Source organism: Erinaceus europaeus, chromosome 7 (assembly GCF_950295315.1).
Source record: "Erinaceus europaeus chromosome 7, mEriEur2.1, whole genome shotgun sequence".
Taxonomy (NCBI): domain Eukaryota; kingdom Metazoa; phylum Chordata; class Mammalia; order Eulipotyphla; family Erinaceidae; genus Erinaceus; species Erinaceus europaeus.
Window position 1 is genome coordinate 9671163 of NC_080168.1, and position 18822 is coordinate 9689984.

An 18822-nucleotide genomic window follows, 5' to 3' on the forward strand; every position below is an offset into this window, starting at 1 on the left:
TTGAAAACTTTATATGTACATAGTACCATTTGATTTCCTTTGTATATAGATGAAATACTTGAAGAACTCGAATACTTTCTGAATGATTTCTTGAAATAGAAGTACCGTCTTTCCTTTTTAACTTGAATTAGCAAGTTAAAAATATTGTTTATTTGTTTTGGGCTTAGTTACTAACAGTTTTACTTTTAAAATTATAATTCCAAAACTGATATTACAGCCTTTAATCTATTACCACATAACTTATTTACTAATACAGAATGTTATGTGCTGTGTTCAATTTAAGCCCCCAAGTGCAAAGATCCAACTTTAATTCTATCAATAGGTGTTCTGTTGATTGCTCTTAAAACTTGCTTCAGTAAATTTGGGCAGGTCTGGTCACTCTACCAAGAAGAGTATAAGAGGGAGTGGTTTCGCTGATGCAGAACCGCTATCCTTTCAGAAATTATTGCACTTATTTTGTGGTTTCCAAACACATGATATTAAGTTAGAAAATATTATGTGAGTAAAAAAAAAAAGACTTTTTAATTTTTAATTATTCACTTACTACTCCACATTTTTTTTTAGATGTTATACCCAAGGATGGAGTTTAAGGTATTTTACCCTTACATTGAAGGGGGGGGAAAAAAAGTTGAACCTACATCCCATGGTCAAGATCCTTTTACTATAACCAACCAGATGCTAACTTCATGTACTAGCTACTTATCTAGCATGGCTGACTGTTCGTTCCCTAAAATTAAACATCTCCCTGAAAATAATGGTATCAGTCATAACAGTTCCGGTTAAAAATGTAAAAATGCTTCCTTCCAAAGTTTCCAACTTTTAGTGATGCTCTAGCACTGAAGTGAGAGAAACTGGGACTCTGAGTTCACTTGTCAAAGAATGACGTGTGTCACTGTCCTTGAGAATCCAAAAAAAAAGTTGTTTCCCAGTCATCTTGATAATTTTAGTGCCCTTGCCTTTCCCTGTATCCATAGAATTGAGGTAGCTTTATGTTTTAATTACTTAGCTGGAGAACATACGCTTTGTTACAATTAAGCAATAAAAGTGCTTTTGTTATCACTGTCTGAAACTCTCATTCATCCTTACGTGTGCTCCTTATAAGCTCAACTTAACTTCATTTACTCACCATAAACTGGGCTTGCTTCATTGTCTTCGTGAAGTATTTGAAATGGCGTTTCAGAGACTCCTTTTCAGCTCATGTGTTTCAACTCTGATACCTGTTTTCCAGAGTTCTTTCTCTCCTGACGGGCCACAGGTAGCGCAGCCTTGCTTGTTACACGTTTGGTTTACGGAATTGGAATGCCCTCACTGAAAGGCAGCTGCTCCTCCGAAGCTAACTCCCTGCTATGGTTCTCTCTCCTCTAACGTTGTTCCTCCCTGTTGTGTTTATTCTGAAGGCTATACAGTTAAAAATATATAGATATAGATATATATCTGCAATATAGCTGCTTTGTTTTTCCCTCTCAAAACAATATCTATTAATTGTTTTCTTAAGGGAATGTAAGGGGGGTGAGGTTTGGGATAAGGGGTTAAGGAAACTAAGATAATTCTTAACATATTGTTTGGGGAGACTGCTGAGTTGAATCTTATGACAAATCTGACTGGAGTGTTTTTCTCTTCATTTGCTGTGCTTGTGTGAACAGTGTGACACCATCGCCACAGGTCCGGGTCTGTCCTCCCCGTACGTTACCTGAAGATGGAGCTAATCTTTCCTCTGCTCGTGGCATTTTGTCGCTTATCCAGTCTTCCACTCGTAGGGCTTACCAGCAGATCTTGGATGTGCTGGATGAAAATCGCAGGTGACTGGCCGTCAGTGGCTCTTGCTGGACTGTGGTGTCTTCCTACTGTCTGCACCTTTGTTTCTTCTGAGAAGCAGTGGTTTTAAAAATAGCTTGCTTTTGCTTTCTTTTAATTTGAAACAATTGTCCAAAATTCACATTTCATCAGATTCTGTTAGCTTCTCTTTGACCAGGGAGAGTATTCAGTTACAGTACACAGGAAGCCCGGTTGTTGCTGAGGACTTATTCGAATAAGTCCTCAGCAACACCCGGTAATTTAGCTCAAAGACTTCGTTGGCCTGTTCCAAATCCTCGGTTCTATTTTGGGGTGTGCTGAGAGGCACTGTTGCAGTGAGAGGAGGATGTTGAACTGAAGTGTACTGACTTTTTTCAGTAAGTCTTTTGATTGAATTCTTTCTGATACTAATGTGATTGAGTCTGAAACATCTGAGAGGATGAGGTCAGTGTAGCTGATAGGACTTTTTTTTTTTCTCCTTAGCTAGGGACTTCTAGGCCTGCACTGAACATCCTAGGTGCTGTTAATGTTTGATAAATACTGATACTTTTCAGTATGGATAATTTATCTCATGTTTGAATATTGCCATTTTAAAATCAGTATACTTAGACATTTTTTATGAATAAAACTTTATTATTCTATTATTATTTATTATTCTTTATTCTGTTACTTCGAATATCTTTTGTTCTGTTTATCACTAAAAAGTGGTTTTGTATTTAATGAATTCAGGGAGTTGTTTTGTTTTGTTGTTGTTGTTTTGGGCACAGTATAGGAAATGTGCAGTTTGCATCTGCACACGTGTTACCTAGTGGCTTTGGGAATTGCTGCTTGAATTCTCACCATAGTTTTATTAAGACTTGACTTCTGCACTTTGAAGAATCCCCAACAAATTGAAGCTGACCTTTTCAGGAAGCCTTGTTTATTATTTTAGGGACTTGTCACATCTTCTGACTTGCTCCGAATACCTTTCTGTTGAGTGTTTTTGTTTGTTTGTTTGTTTGTTCAGCCTCACACAAGCCCCAGGTAAATACCAGGGACTTCATGAGCAAGCACTTCACTAGCCTGTTCACTACCCTGCCAGGGCTAGTCTGGCAGCATGAGCATTGCACCTAAGAGTCTAAAACTGCCAGAAAGAGGAGGATCACTTACGGCAGCAGGGAGTTTCTTATGTTATAAGAGTATGTTTATGACAGGAGAAGGAGTTTTACATAATTTCTCTCTCCAGTGAAATATTTACAGTGCCATTTTGCTCTTTGAAGCTTCAAGAATTATCTTAGGATATTTGAACACCATTAAGAGGCATCGTGGTGTTGAACACCATTAAGAGGCATCAGAAGAAAGAAAAAAAAAACAAACAAACAAACAGGGATTTGGAGGAGGTCAATCTTGGTCCACTCCCACTAGGTAACTGTCTGAATGCTGACCTCAAATGAATTATTTAGCTTCCCTGGACCTCATTGTCCTCATCTGTTTTTTGTAAAGGTGTAATGTAATGATAGCTTCTTCTAAATGGGTTCTTATAAGGAATCTCCACTCCCCTGTATTCAGGTAGGATATAGGGATAACGGCCTCAGGTTCCTTAGTATAATAAATAAAATCTTTATTTATTCATTTTTACAAAAGATAGTAATATGTAGCCTTGGCACTTAAGAACTAGTGTTTCAAAGACCTGTTTAGATTTATTCTTCATCAGCTATGCAGTTTAACTCTTCTATTGCAATAGGTCCTTAGGAGGTAATAGTGTATTAGGTCAAATCGTATCAAGTGCTATTGCAAAGAACACATCGAGGCATTAATAAGCCCTGCTGTGTTAAGTAACAGCTGAATAACACCCCCACACACACTATATTGCAGTGATCTCTCACTTCCTAAGATATACACAGTTTAATGCAGTGACATAAAATATGTGTAAAAATTAATTGAATGTTTTCTCCATACTTGGGGGGGGGGGGAATGCCTCAAGTTCTAAAGCAAAAAGCTTTTATTTCTAAGACTCTGTTAAGTTGTTTTATTCAAAATCAAGAATTTTGCCAATGTAAAATTTACTTCATATTCTCCTACTTCTGAAAAAAGGTTTTATATCTTAAATGAAGTCTTTATTTACTTATTCCCTTTTGTTGCCCTTGTGATTATTATTGTTGTCATTGTTGGATAGGACAGAGAGAAATGGAGAGAGGAGGGGAAGGCAGAGTGGGAGAGAAACAGACACCTGCTGGCCTGCTTCACCACTTGTGAAGTGACTCACCTGCAGGTGGGGAGTCGAGGACTCGAACCGGGATCCTCACACCGGTCCTTGGCTTTGCGCCACGTGCGCTTAACACGCTGCACTGCTGCCCGGCTCCCTTTTTTATTTTATTTAATTAATTAATTTATTTATTCTCTTTTTGCCCTTGTTTTATTATTGTAGTTATTATTATTGTTGTTATTGATGTTGTTGTTGTTGGATAGGACAGAAAGAAATGGAGAGAAGAGGGGAAGACAGAGAGGGGGAGAGAAAGACAGACACCTGCAGACCTGCTTCACCGCCTGTGAAGCGACTCCCCTGCAGGTGGGGAGCCCTGACTCTCCAAGTCTTTTTTTTAAAAAAAATAATTGTTAAATTTAGAATCCCTTTTTTGACAAAGAATGATCTTATTCACGTACATGAGATTTAACATTTTCATAAATTGTATTAATACTTCTTTGCTCTTGGATAAATGCCATGAGTTGAGCCTGACAGAGTTTGATTCTCTTTAGTTTTATTGGGTGCTTTCATTATTGAAAGGATTTTTTATTATACTTAAATATTTTATGACATAAATGTAGAACAAGACAATCTGAACTGTAATAAAATATAAAATAAAAATTGTCAGTTTTTATTTCTATGTAAGAATCATCTAGCATGTCCTTTCACATATAAGAAATAGGAATGTGAAATTTGGATAATGTTTTACTTGCATGATTATTGAATAATGCTGCTCAGAAAGTGTTAAGTGATGTTGTGTTCCTTGCTTTGTATATCATTTTTCCTTTCAATTTCATTCCATTTGGTTACTAAGCTAATCAGGTTTCTTGTCTTCATTTCTATACCATTACAGTAGATATATTTAAATCAGGCTAGAACAGTGTATTTGCTAGAAAGGAAGAGGGAAAAAAAAAAACTTTCTGCTTGCTTTGTTGCCTTGTTGTTATAAAGCAAATTCACAATTGCTTGATGTAAAGATTAATTTTAGTTAATACTTCAAGGGATACTGTTGAAAAGTTTATGCATTGTACATTTTATTATCTTATACGCTCTAAAGCCCAGTTCAAAATTAAGACAAATTTAAATCTTAGGGAACGCAGTAAAAAAAAAAAAGTTTACTTACCTATAGGTCTATACTGTGCATTTGGAAAACTAATAAATCAAAAACTTGCCAAAGCACGTGGGACAATCACCAGATGTTTACTTTGGTTTTAAAATATGATAAGGAGATAGCATAGTAGTTACGCAAAAAGATTTTTCAGGCCTAAGCCTCTAAAGGTTCCAGGCTTAAACCCCTTGTAATACTAAAAAAAAAAAAAAAAAAAAGTCTTGATGATGTGTCCCTTGTCTGGCCATGAGATGCACACTGCTTGCTTCTGGCCTGTGCTAGGGCTGCATCCTTCATGTCTGCCATGCAAAACTAAACTCTTTTTTTAAAAAAGAAACTTTGCCCTTTTGCAAGAATATTATTTTGATGCTGACAGATTAGTCATATTCTATATGTTTAAGTTTTATTTTTAGGAAAGATTTACCTATTTTTTTAAATATATATATAGTCCTTTTCTTTCAGAGAACTGTACAAGTTTTCAGGGACTAGATTGAGAAACAAAAACATAAATAATTTTTTTTTTTTGCAAATATCTGTATAAATGTATGACTCGGAAGACCTTGACCTACAGGACTACAGTTGAATAGTGTTGGTAATTTATAATTTGTCTTCTTTTTTTTTTTTTCCCTACCAAAGCACCATTCAGCTCTGGCTTATGGTGGTATGGGGGACTGAACCTGGGACTTCAGAGTCTCTTTGCTTAACCATGATGCTATCTACCCTCACCCTATAATTTGTCTTTTTCTAAATGTGTATGACTTGTAGTCCCCACATCAATATTTACCATCATCACAATTTCCAGGTCTTGTTTTGTTTTTTAACATTCTGTTAAGTCAGGCCACTTGTACACTCAATGCTATTATACATGTGAATGCCAACTAAGTCTTGTAGAATCTCATTCCCTTTTGTCACTTTAATTACAAATATACTGCTGACCATATCAGACGTAAAAGAGATTGTTTAATGTGTATGTAAGCATACATACAATAGAAAGCAGTGTTTAAGTTTCTGACTTTGCCAACTACCTGTCTAATATACTTTTATATTATATGTGTCGATTGCCAGTATGAGAAGACAAAATGAATTGCGTTGTGAAAGGTAACTGTATTGTTTTCTGGCTCTGCATCATGAAAAGGAAATCTGTGTGGTGGGAGATGCTGGATATATAGCACACCCTTTAAGCAGATCAGTATGACTTGGCATTGCTTAAAGCTCTAGGTAGCTTGCCACAGTGCCTCTACCTCCTCAAACACCCTCACTTCAGTGGATCATTGGGATGCAGTTCAGCAACAGTGTTACTAATGCCACAGAGTGAAATACGCTAGCAGGATTGAATGAGTTAAAATCTGACTCACACGTAGGTGACTTGTCACCGTTCTTTAACCCACAAAATAGCTGTGTAGCATGTGTGTCTCCACACTCTCCTCTCAGATTTATCTTCCACAGAGGTGACTTGTCCCAGTTCTTAGACCAACAAAATCAAAGTCTGACCTGTGTTCATCACCACCCCACCCCCCTTAAACTTCTCTGAATTATTTGTCTTCTAGGCTCTGGAAATTTTTTTAAGCACCAGTAATATTTCTAAAAAATGTACAAGATAATCATTGAAAAATTTTATGTAATTGATAGAGAATAGTCCTGTGTATTATAGCCAAAATTCCACGACTGTGCCAACTTACAGAAATATATTGCACTTTGGTATTAAATGTTTACTGAAATCAAGAATTGCCTTGATACTGAAGTTCAAGGTAAAAACTTAGCGAGACGCGCAAAATAGAACGCAGTGCTTAGTCTCCAGATGACTGGGATAAGCGGGCCTGCTTTCTCTGGCCCGCAGGTATTCCTGGTTACATCATGGAGAACTGACCAGGGATCATGTGCCACTTCTGTTTTCTGATTTTCAAAACTAACATTTGTGGGAAAGCTTACTGTATTGCCTTAAACTAATTGTCCCCTAGAGCCAAAGTTTGTACTGTGACTAAGTGAAGATCCCCACAGAGTTTTCCAGCACACCTAAGTCACCATTCCCGGCAGCCCTGTATGTCACTCCTGGTTGTCTCTCAGGTCAGGCTCACATGTTCGACAGCAATTCCCAGAATGTGCTGGAGCAAGCCCCTCAGAGCATACCTCACCTCAGCTCCAAAACTGGGACTTGCAGTTGTGCAAAGAGGAGCTGAGGATTGGAATGAAACATTAGCTCCATGAAGCTACCCGGCACTGATAGAAATTACATGGTGTGGGAGGAAAGGATTGTGGGCCACCGGAGCTGAGTGGACGTTTTTTCTGTCGTTGAGATGGAGCTATTGATAACCAGATGAGCAACCATGATCATGCAGGTGCTACTAACCGATTCTTCACACGCCGCTAAAGCTGTTGGTGGTTTTAATCTTGCTAGCCAGAAGCGAGAAATCTTACTTTTAAAGCAGTCCTCAGTCTTGATTTTCATGAATTAAAATACAAACCACCCCCACCCCTGGCTCCAAATGACTTTTTATAAATTGGTGTTCCTCTTGTCAACGTAAATAGAGATGCCCTCTATTTTTTTCCCCAATCCACTGTAAAAGGTTAAATTTATGAAAATCATAAAATGGAGGACATGTGAGATTGAGATGTTTCAAGTATTTGAAAGTTATTATATTGTATTACCGCATACAATATAATCCTATTTGACTTCTCTTTGTCTTGTTTTTTGCTTTTATTTGATCACTTCTCTGTTTCCTGACTCTTGTCTTGTGCCTTCTCCCGCCAAAACCTGCCTTAGACCTGTGTTGCGTGGTGGGTCTGCTGCCGCCACTTCTAATCCACATCATGACAACGTCAGGTAAATGTCGAGACTTTGTAATTACCAGGGTAAACAGCTGACTGCTTTGGTGTGTCACAGCACACGCTGCATGGAATAGCCTCCCCACTGTATGGTAGCTTGGATCTGTCTCCACAGTGTTGCTCTGTGAGCACATCCTTTTCTCTGAGAACAAGGAATCTAGTCATTCATTCATGACACTTGACCACCAGAGGAGAAAGGGAAAATACTTAGAGCTAAAGAGTGTCACATGAACATCTGCGATGTCTTCTTTAGATGCACTTTTAATAGCTCACAGCAGACCATACTGAAACACAGGAAAATGAGGAGATCTTTGTTTTGTGTGACTCATCCTAATGGCTGCTGGGGTTGTACACGTGCAGATGTCAGTCATCAGTCAGGTCAAGGGAAATCCGCTGTGGCAATCCAGGAGGTTAAGCATTGAGGGAAGGGGACTTTTTTCGTCTTTTTTTTTTTTTTAACCATCATTTGATGCAAGTTTTTCTCTCTTCTTCTTGCCCCATTCACACTTTCAGACCTGCTTTTCCTGACGAATTCTTTCTTCACAAGGACAGATAGAATGGCCCACACAAACACTCATGGTTCTGAAGTGCCAGAATCCCCATCTCCTTTTTCAGTGGCTGGTTGGTATTCAAAAGTGCACTAAATTTTGGAGCCAGATTTGTTTATGTAGAAATGTATTATCTGTAGCAGCTGATTTCAAACTGGCAACATTCTTTCTAATGTTGGCTCATACATTTTTTTTTTTAATGCAAGAGAAGAGGGAAACACCAGTTTCTTATTAACTCTGACTTGAAATGTTTGTAAGTTTTATCTCGTATTTTTATTATAAGTTTGTGGTACTTTTATCATTCTGTGAGAATTTTTTTTTTTTCTTCAGTGGTCCGACTTAACCTTTCTTACAGAATTTATTTATGGAGTACAGATTCTAGTTTAAAACACACTATACGTTTTCTCAGTCTTAAATTGAGTCATAGAGGTAAAGATTTTTTTTCCCCATACACTTAGATTTCCTCGCAAACGAAAGCTGCGGTTATAGATACTTAAAATGTGAGTTACTTCTGGGTATACACTATACATTACTCTGGCATTATACTTTATTCTCAGTGTGCAGCCCAGTTTCCTTTGGAGCTGCTGCTTCTACTCCCCCCACCCCCCAAGTAATCATCTGAGGCTTTGGAAAACTCATCTGAGACCTTGAGAATATAAAAGTTTTATTTTGAGGATAAAGTGGATTTTCTTCCCCACTAATCACCTCTTCATGTTCAAGAGATGATTCCAGATGTTTGCTTACTTCTCTAATACAGTTACCATCAGTATTCTAGGATATGTATTCTTTTCCCATAAAGGAAGAGGGCCAGTTAATGAGAAAGCAGGATAATTTTACTATTATAGAAACATTAAGAGTCTTTTCTTGATTATCTAGAGTGAAGGCACACCATCATTTATTGAAGCCTCAGAATTCTTCCCAGTTGTGACAGTGACATGGAGCACACTGCTTGATTATAAACTTAAAAGTTTCATTATTTTTTGGACTGCTTCAAGCAGCACTTGAAATACAAGCATTTTTCAAATAGCCTTCCTTTAACGTGACTGAAAGAAGAATATAAGTATCTCCCATCCCTTTGTGTGACAGTGGGCTTTTTGCAATGAGGACTTGCTTGAAACATCGGAATATGTGATCCATGTGTCAATTCCCTATAAATTACATAGGAGTCACTTTTTAATTCAGTTTATTTATATTCTCCTCAATCCAAAAAGTTACTGTTATTTTTACAGAGATAACTGCATAGGATTAAAATAGTGAAGCTGTAAATTGTTTGCTTCGTAAAATTTTTTAAAAAAAGGCAGGCAAGGATTCGCGTCTGTGGATAGCTTTCAGTTTATTATCAGTCATCTAAACATCAGTCCCTTTCAGAACTAGCTGCATTTGAACAAGAAATTTCTTTTTAATTGCCTTTTCTGGAGCTCGCCTTAGTGACTCAGTGTAAGGTGTACTCAACCTCTTAGTTATTGACTAAGTTATTGGCCTGGATGGATGGGTAAGATGAATGAGGTGGTCTTTTTATCTGATACTGTGAGACAGTAAAAAAATAAATAATTGGAAATGACAAGTAAAAAGTAGCAACGGCAAGAGAAGAGGCATTGAAAAGAGGGTAAGTTCTAAAGATTTTTTTTTTTTTTTGCCTCCAGGGCTGTTGCTGGGGCTCGGTGCCTGCACTACAAATCCACTGCTCCTGGAGGCTATTTTCCCCATTTTTGTTGCCATTGTTGTGGTTGTTATTGTTATAGCTGTTGTTGTAGTTGGATAGGACAGAGAGAAGGGGAAGACAGAGAGAGGGAGAGAAAGATAGACACCTGCAGGTGGGGAGCCAGAGGCTGGAACTGAGATCCTTAGGCCAGTCCTTGCACTTCGTGCCATGTGCGCTTAACTCAGTGGGGTGCCTACCATCTGGCCCTCTCCGTCCTATTTGTTAACTAAAGCTAGTTAACTTTGTGTTCCCTGTATGGGATCCACTAGAAACACATATGCAGAGCGGTTTGTGAAACATATGGGCACTATCAGATCCTAGAATGGCAGCCCCCAGATTCTCTTAGCCAAGGGTCCTCTTTAGAAATGCCAGCCCCTCAGAGTTAAAAAAAAAAAAAGTGTCTCCATATTTTTATCTTGCTATAACCTTTAGGCAGGTTTTCTTGGCATCTCTAAAACTTTTTGAGGACATTTTCCTGATATTGTAGGTAATTGTTATCTTGAGCATTTTTCTTTCCTTTATTGATAGAAGTCAATGTGGAGGGAGTTGGGCGGTAGCACAGCGGGTTAAGCTCACGTGGCACAATGTGCAAGGACTGGTGTAAGGATCCCGGTTCCAGCCCCGGATCCCCACCTACTGTAGGGGAGTCACTTCACAGGCGGTGAAGCAGGTCTGCAGGTGTCTATCTTTCTCTCCTCCTCTCTGTTTTCACCTCCTCTCTCCATTTTCTCTCTGTCCTATCCAACAACGACGACATCAAGAACAACAGCAATGATAATTACAATTTTAAAAGGGGGGGGGCAAGAAATCAGTGTGGTAAAAATATTGAACAGTTATATTGTTAAATACCAGTGTTCTACCGTTTCTCTAAATGTGCCACAAATGCATGACTTGTTGGGCGCTCTCATTTCTAGTAGGAAATTGTATTTTTATTTCTTATCTGCTAGGTATGGCATTTCAAATCTAGACACAACGCTTGAAGGAACGTCAGATGACATGACTGTGGTAGATGCAGCATCTTTACGACGACAGGTTTGTTGTCATGAACTGTGTAATTCATGAAGTGTTTTTTTTTATTATTGGTTTTCCCCCATTTTGCTTAAAACATATAAACTCCAAAAATTTCTTATTTGGCTTTTTAAATGTGGAAGAGTCACTTTGGAAACTTGGTTTTTGCATGTTTGTTTTTGTTACTGTTAAATATTTTGTTTATTTTAATGAGGTATACACACACACACCCAGAGCGTTTCTCAGCTCTGGCTTATAGTAGTGCTGGGGATTGAACCTGGAACCTTAGAACCTCAGGCATGAGTGTCTTGCATAACCACTGCGCTATCTCCCCAGCCCACTTCGGAAATTTGTGTTACCATGTTTGAGAGGTCTAACTTAAAAACTACTGCTTTCAGCTTGCAAGATATCTTTATGTACATTTTCCTCAGCTTCTGTAACAAATCTGTCGAACCAGCAACATAATTCATTTACATGCTTTGACATGTGAGCGACCCAGATTCAAGCCCCCAGCCCCAACCTGTGAGGGGAAATTCCACAAGTAGTGAAAGAGTGCAGCAGGTCTCTCTCTCTCCCTCTCTATCTCTCTCTCTCTCTCTCCCCACCTCTGTTCCTCCTTCCCTGTCAGTTTCACCACCTCTATAAAAAGAAATAAATTGTAATGTCCTGTTTGGGACTTCAGTTGCCTGTTCACTTTTTAAAAAGCACTGTCCTAGCCTCTGGACTGAAACAGACGCACACACGGGAAAGGTATACTGATGTATTGATTATGTACTCAGTGTTCCAGTTTTATCGATACCAAGAAGTTGCAGAGGAGAAATGAATGAAATCATGAATTACTTCTGAGTAAGGCTCAAGAGACTAAATATTTTAGCATAAGGGTGAGTCAGAATATTGTTGAAGGAAATATATAACATGAAGCAGATAATGCTTATTCATGTGGAGTCATGTGCAGAGATGTAGTCAAAAGCTGTATTATAAACTCCTACAAGTTCTCAGATTTTACACTTTGCCTGTTGATAAAAAGAGATTTGTCTTGTCATTTGTCACTGGACTTGCAGTTATACCAAAAGCCATATTCCCCAAAAATGTAATTAGAGTGGGTTTTAATAACAGCTACTTAACCTTTTTCTTAGAAAGAACATTGTGGTACAGGACAGAGATAAGGTTACTATAAACAAGCCACACACATGCTGTGAAACTTGAGAAGAAGCAGCAGTAATCCAGTTAGAAAAGTGTGAGGAGCAAAGCCTAACCACAGGGAGATTAGAAGGAATTTGCATTTGTGACTGTGGAAGCCCCCCGGAAAGTACTCAGTGCTTCGGAGGCTGTCTTTGCTCTGTTGTAATTTGTCCCCTCAGCAGCCTGAATTCCACCCAGTCTAGTGATGAGAAGCTCACTCAAGGCCTGCAGCCTTAGGATCCAACATGCGGCTCACTGCTAGGGCAAAACACTATAGACTTACTGCTTCGCAAGGGTTCCACTTGATAAAAAAAATTCTAATACCTCAAAAAAAAAAAAAAACACCACTTTTTAAGAATATGTATTGGATAGAGACACAGAAATTGAGAAGGAAGGGAGGGGAGAGGGAGACAGACCTGTAGCACTGTTTTACCATTTGTGAAGCTTGACCTCTGCAGGGGGAAGAGGGCTTAAACCGTAACATACCCCTTCAACCAAGTGCACTACCACCTGGCCCGCTGCTCCAAATACCACTTATTATTATTACTACTATCATTATTATTAGTGAGATGGGATTGTTTAGTGTAGTCACATTCTCCATGGGAAAGCATATACTGTTCTCATTTTGAATGGGGGGGGGGGGTTGGTGAATCTTTTTAAGTCCTTTTACTTTTATGTTTTTACTAGATTAGCTCTAAAGCAGTAAAGCTCAGCTCAGCACTGGTCACAAAGTGGAATACTTTTCCAGATTGTTAACATGGTTTTCTCAGCTCTGCCATGTCGGATTCTATGAGTCTCTCCTGTCATTCCCTCCCCCCCCCCACACACACACACACCCTATTTGGCATTCTCAGTCCTTAAAATGCTAACAATTTCAGTTTCTGAAAAGTCCATTTTCTTCATATAAGGATAGTGGTCCCTTATCCTTTCCTTTATAGAGCTCATAGTATTTCTACGTAGATACTGCTGGTGAGATTCCCTGGAATGCAGATTCTGAAGGTTTACTGGGGAACGGGGGTCTTGAGTTTAATGCCTTGTAGGGAAAAGAGCAGGCAGGTTGGCCAAGAGGGAGATAGCATAATGGTTATGTAAAAGACTTTCATGCCAGAGCCTCGGAGGTCCCAGTGCTGCACTGGGCTCAAAACAAAAGCTGTTTGTAGCCAGGTGCCTGGAATGCTCTGAGGCTGGGGTCCGGGCTTCAGACAAGGAGCAAAAGGGCCTGGGCCCATCACAGACTAGGCCTTGATGTGTCATTAGGTACATGCAGCCCCAGTGAGGAAGCATGACTTTGGTTCAAGCACTCAGCCAGCCCAGAGCTGTCCACCCAGAGAAACTGCAGCAGGAGACCCAGCCTTTCATCCGGTAGAGCGGGGGGGGGGGGGGGGGGGGGCGGGGGGGGGTGGCAGGGGGGACAGGGCCTCAGGCCACTGCGGTGGTGGTCTTTCTTACAAAGTCCTCTCAGCAGCACATAGTGTGCACCAGGAAGGCAGTTCTAGCAGGTGAAAGATGAACAGCTGAGGTTGAGTACTCAGCACTCAGCGGAGACATAAGAGAAAGCAGGAGTCCATCCTCCCTGCCATGGTGGGCTTGACTTAATGTACACACTGTTTTTTTCTATGTGAGTAGCAATAGGCAAGTTTCTGTATTTTATTACCTGTCCAACCAAGAAAGGAAGAAAAAATCTACCCTAACTTGGAAATTTGAGAAGGCTAAAGGAGGAGAGTATTTAAGTAGACTTAAGTTGTCATGGTTAACTTACACACACACACACACACACACACACACATGTGTGCGTTCGTGGACCTAGCTGAGTGCATTTGGACCCTGGTTCTAGCCGCTGCAGGGGGGAAGCTTCCAGAGTGGGGAAGCAGTACTATATGTGTCTCTCACCACTACTCTACTTCCCCTTTCTCTCTTAATTTTTCTGTCTCTGTTCAACATCAATAAAAGAAAAAAATATATTTTAAAAAAGTACATAAGACTTCTTTTAACAAATCATACTACTTCATAAGAATGTGATTTGTCTCAGTGGTCCGGGAGGTGGTGCAGTGGTAGGCTTTGGACTCTCAAGCATGAGATTCCCGAGTTTGATCCCCAGCAGCACATGTGTCAGAGTGATGTCTGGTTCTTTCTCTCTCCTCCTATCTTTCTCATAAATAAACAAAATCTTTAAAAATATATATTAAAAAGAATGTAATTGTCTCATACTATAAAGCTCTTAACTGGCATTTTTTGTTTGTTTGTTTTTGTTTTTTGTCTGTTTTGTTTTTCACTTAGATAATCAAACTAAATAGACGGCTACAACTTCTAGAAGAGGAGAACAAAGAACGCGCTAAAAGAGAAATGGTCATGTATTCAATTACTGTAGCATTCTGGCTGCTGAATAGCTGGCTCTGGTTTCGCCGCTAGAGATAACCTCAGCTCTCAAAACTATTGTCTCAACAGCTGGAAATATAAAGAATTTGCAAACTTCTTTGTTTCTGTCTTTGCGTTGTATGCCGTTTTATAGTCCATGCCCTGAAAATGTACACACACCCCCTTCCCCGTAAGGTGGGGGCAGGACTTATATTTGCAGAAAGACAGACAGACACATCCTCACTCAGCTGTATTCACTTCACCAGTTGTGCTGGAACACCTACTCAGAATGCTCCCTTTGCATGTTTTGTAAATAGAATGTAGTTTTTTTTGTTTTTTGTTTTGTTTTTTGTTTTTTTCTCTGAAGGAATTGATTTTTGCCTCAGCAGTCTGCATAACTGACTCTCTAAGTGAAAAGAGAAAGTGCATAAAGTATGGGTTTAGGAAGTAATGTGTCAAAGAAAGACAGTGACATTTCTTTTGTCCTATTTCTCAAACACAATTAGACTAAAGAATTTTATTAATAGCCATGTTTGCATCCACATTCTCACATCAGCTCTTCTGCAGTCATGGCCGGGTGTCAGGATTGATCACATCAAGCCACCCCATGTTTCCTGATCACCCTCATTAAATAATTCTTAACGATTTCAGCCATATATCAAATGTGTGTGTGTAAAATGTGCATTATTTTTATTTTAGTTTTGCAAATGGTTTTTCTATAAAGTACATTTCTACTAAGTCTGTGGATGATTAAAAAAAAAAACCTACAAAATAAGGTACAAATGTAGTGTATTTAATAAACTGTCAACTAAAACGATCGTTGTCTACTGAAAGATTTTATTTCCTCATGTTGTGCTCTGAGCTATATTCTGCATCCAGTCTTCTGTGAACCCGAGTCTTCACATACCATGTGTAAGTCACAGGTAATTCAGTAACTTAGTAGGCAATGAGAACTTCTGTGCTTTCAGCTTGGCATCTTGGTAGTGGGAGGGGCTGGTGGCACTGAGGCAGTTTTCTTGTTCAGAGTAAATATGATGTGGTTCCGATGGCAATACCTTGAGTCAGGCGTTGGTTTCAGTGTGGTTTGTAGCTAGTCTGAATGTCCAGAGAATTCATTGCACCAGTGAAACCAAGTGCTGGGAGCCTTTGGTACCCAAAGCTTTTTGTCTCATTCAGAAATGAACAGAGTTGTAGTGAAGTGTAGTAATCTCTAGCTACCTATAATCTCTTTCTACAAAGGGCACTGAGTTTAGGAAAGGCAGTTGAGGGACACCCCTTGAGTAGAGGGAGATTGGTTAGGTAGCTCTTCATCTTGGCACGGATCTAACCATTGAAGAAGGTGCGTATCTCCCACTGCAAGCCCTGTGAGGCCAGCCTCTGTCTTCTGGAAGCTGCTCATGGCTGTGAGGCAGTGCTCTGAGGACTAAGAGAAGCCAGTTCACTGCTAGTCAGAATAGTCAGGAAGCGCTTGAATGTCGGAACTGAACCTTGACATATAGAAAGGACTTGAGTATGCAGAAAATGAAGAAAAGATTCCAATTTTGGAGAGCAGAGGCAGAAGAGGATCTAGTCAGACCAGCAACACAATGATAAGCTACACTAGCGCCATACAACCAAGTACAGCAACTATCATGGGATACACCTGTTATATCCCTCACCCCAGTATGCCGCTAAACATACTCACCTCACCCCAATATGCCGTTAAACTACTTTCAGGACACCAAGGTTTGACCTTGTTTTAACTTCTAGGAACATTTTGCTAACACATTTTCCAAGTTACTGACATGAAGTAGTAAGCGATACGTTTATGAAAGTTCTTTGTTTTTGTTGTTGTTGTTTTAGTTTTGTTTCATGAACAAGAGAGAGACCAGAGCAACACTCAACTCTTATCTCTTGTCCGATGTTGGGGACCAAATCCAAGGTGTCAGGCTTGCAAGTCCTGCACTCTACTGATTGAACCATTTCCCCAACAGTAAACGTAGTCTGCTTTCAAGAGAACTTCGTTTCCTTTCTTGCATGGGTGTCTTGTTTTGCATCAATATATTTCACATTGTAATTGAAGTATTTTTTCCAGACCTCAACTTCAGAAGAATTTAATTCCCTGTAAATATTCTTTTGCTTACTGTATATTATTCAATAACATAATAATAATAATAAGTCCACAGCACTGATCTGAGTACTAAGAGGTTACTACAGATGTGCCACAAGCCCTACTCTTAAAAGAACTGGTGGACAGGGAGTCAGGCAGTAGTGCAGTGGGTTAAGCACAGGTGGCGCTAAGTGCAAGAACCAACTAAGGACCCCGGTTCGAGCCCCCGGCTCCCCACCTGCAGGAGTGTTGCTTCACAGACGGTGAAGCAGGTCTGCAGGTACCTGTCTTTCTGTCCCCCTCTCTGTCTTCTGTTCCTCCATTTCTCTCTTTCCTATCCAACAATGACGACATAAATAACAACAGCAACAACTATAACAATAATAAAAACAAGGGCAACAAAAGGGAAAATAAATATATTAAAAAAGAATTGGCAGACTAAAGGAGGAAGAGAAGCAATAAGACTTATTAAAGAATTAGACCAGTAGCAATCAAGAAAATAGCTCAACTAGGAAAACCCTGAGCTTGTATTCCTGAAATTCCTGATTCAGCCCTATCTGCTGGAGTGGTGCACTAGCCTGTGTGTGTGTGTGTGTGTGTGTGTGTGTGTGGGTCTGCAACATGGGTCTGCAACATCAGGTACAAAACTAGAGGTGACATGTCCCCCAGCCCTAATATCTAACTACAAGTGGAACACAGGTTTTAGGCACTTAGTCTATGTTAAAAGCTTCCACAAGCCTAAAATGGCAAAGAAATCACATTCTAGCTCTTCCCACTGGTTTTGCCTTTATGACCTTTTGCCCTCTGAAATGGGGGACTTTAGTTTCTGTGTCTTCCTAACCCTGTAGAGAACAGGGGCCATCTATCTCTGGGGAGATGAGAAAATGGTAGGTGCCATCAATCCACACCATTAAACCATCATCCCTACTGACCTCGAATTTGATCGTATGACCATCAGCAATTTGACACCTGGTAAACACTGAGTCTTCACTAAAAGCTGAGTATGAAGAATAAAGAGTCAGGGAAATGTAGTGGTCTTGCTTGTATCAGACCCTGTGTTAGGTACTGAATATACCAGAAGTGAAGAAAAGAATCATATCCCTGGGTCCATGGCAATTTTAATCTTGGGAGGCTTGGGGACTGAGTAAAATTTTAGAAGTAAATACAAAGAAAAATATTGGCATCTGTGACTTAGAAATGAGAAAAAGCATGTTAAAGGAGCAAGTGAAGGTAAACTTGCCTCTTTTTTTGTAATTAAAGCATCATGTAAACTTTAATGAAGAGGAAAGCCTTTATACAAAGAAAGTTCTAAAAGGAATACAAAATTCTAATAGAATATAGGATTTGAGACCCTGCTTCCCACCTGCAGAGGGCGCACTTAACAAGTAATGAAACAGGTCTGTCTGGTCTTTCTTCTTAACTCACCCTCTCTCAATTTGTTTCTTAAATTCCTCCAGGATTATCACTGGGACTTGGTACTAGCACTAGGAATCCATTGTTCCTGGTGGCCAATTTTTCCATTTTATTTGACAGTACTGACAGAAATGGAGGGGGGGGGATAAAGAGGGAGAGAAAAAAATAGACACCTGCCGACCTGCTTCACCACTCATGAAGTGTCCCCCCTGCAGATGGAAGACTTGAACCTAGATCCTTGCGTGGGTCCTTGCACTTAGTACTGTGTGCATTTAACCGGGTGCACCACCATCTGGCAAACCACCCCCCTTCAATTTCTCTGTCTTATCAAATAAAAAAATAGAAAAGGGACCAGGCAGTGGTGCACCCAGTTAAAAGCACCAACTACCATGTGGAGGAACCCTGATCCCTACCTGCAGGGGGCGTTGCTTCACAAGTGGTGAAGTGAGTCTGCAGGTGTCTTGTCTTTCTCCCTCTCCCTTCCCTCTTTTTATTTTACTAGTGACTTAATACTTATTTTAAAATTAAAAGATAACGGATATAATTCTGTACCATTCCCACCACTGGAGTTCTATA

General features: G+C 39.7%; 1 protein-coding gene across 23 annotated transcripts in view; it reads left to right on the plus strand.

Moving 5' to 3' along the window:
- Nucleotides 1-14862, plus strand: part of MFF (mitochondrial fission factor) — a 34863-nt gene extending 20001 nt beyond the window's left edge. For 7 of the 23 annotated variants that reach the window (XM_060193709.1, XM_060193712.1, XM_060193710.1 and 4 more), the window contains 5 exons: nt 1644-1799; nt 6192-6224; nt 7888-7947; nt 11147-11231; nt 14667-14862. In XM_060193709.1, coding sequence (XP_060049692.1) covers nt 1644-1799; nt 6192-6224; nt 7888-7947; nt 11147-11231; nt 14667-14798 — 466 coding nt within the window. In that variant the 3' untranslated portion in view covers nt 14799-14862. The remainder of the gene's footprint in view (nt 1-1643; nt 1800-6191; nt 6225-7887; nt 7948-11146; nt 11232-14666) is intronic. The other 16 variants (XM_060193711.1, XM_060193717.1, XM_007519260.3 and 13 more) reach the window with 5 other exon arrangements.
- Nucleotides 14863-18822: the final 3960 nt, after the last annotated feature.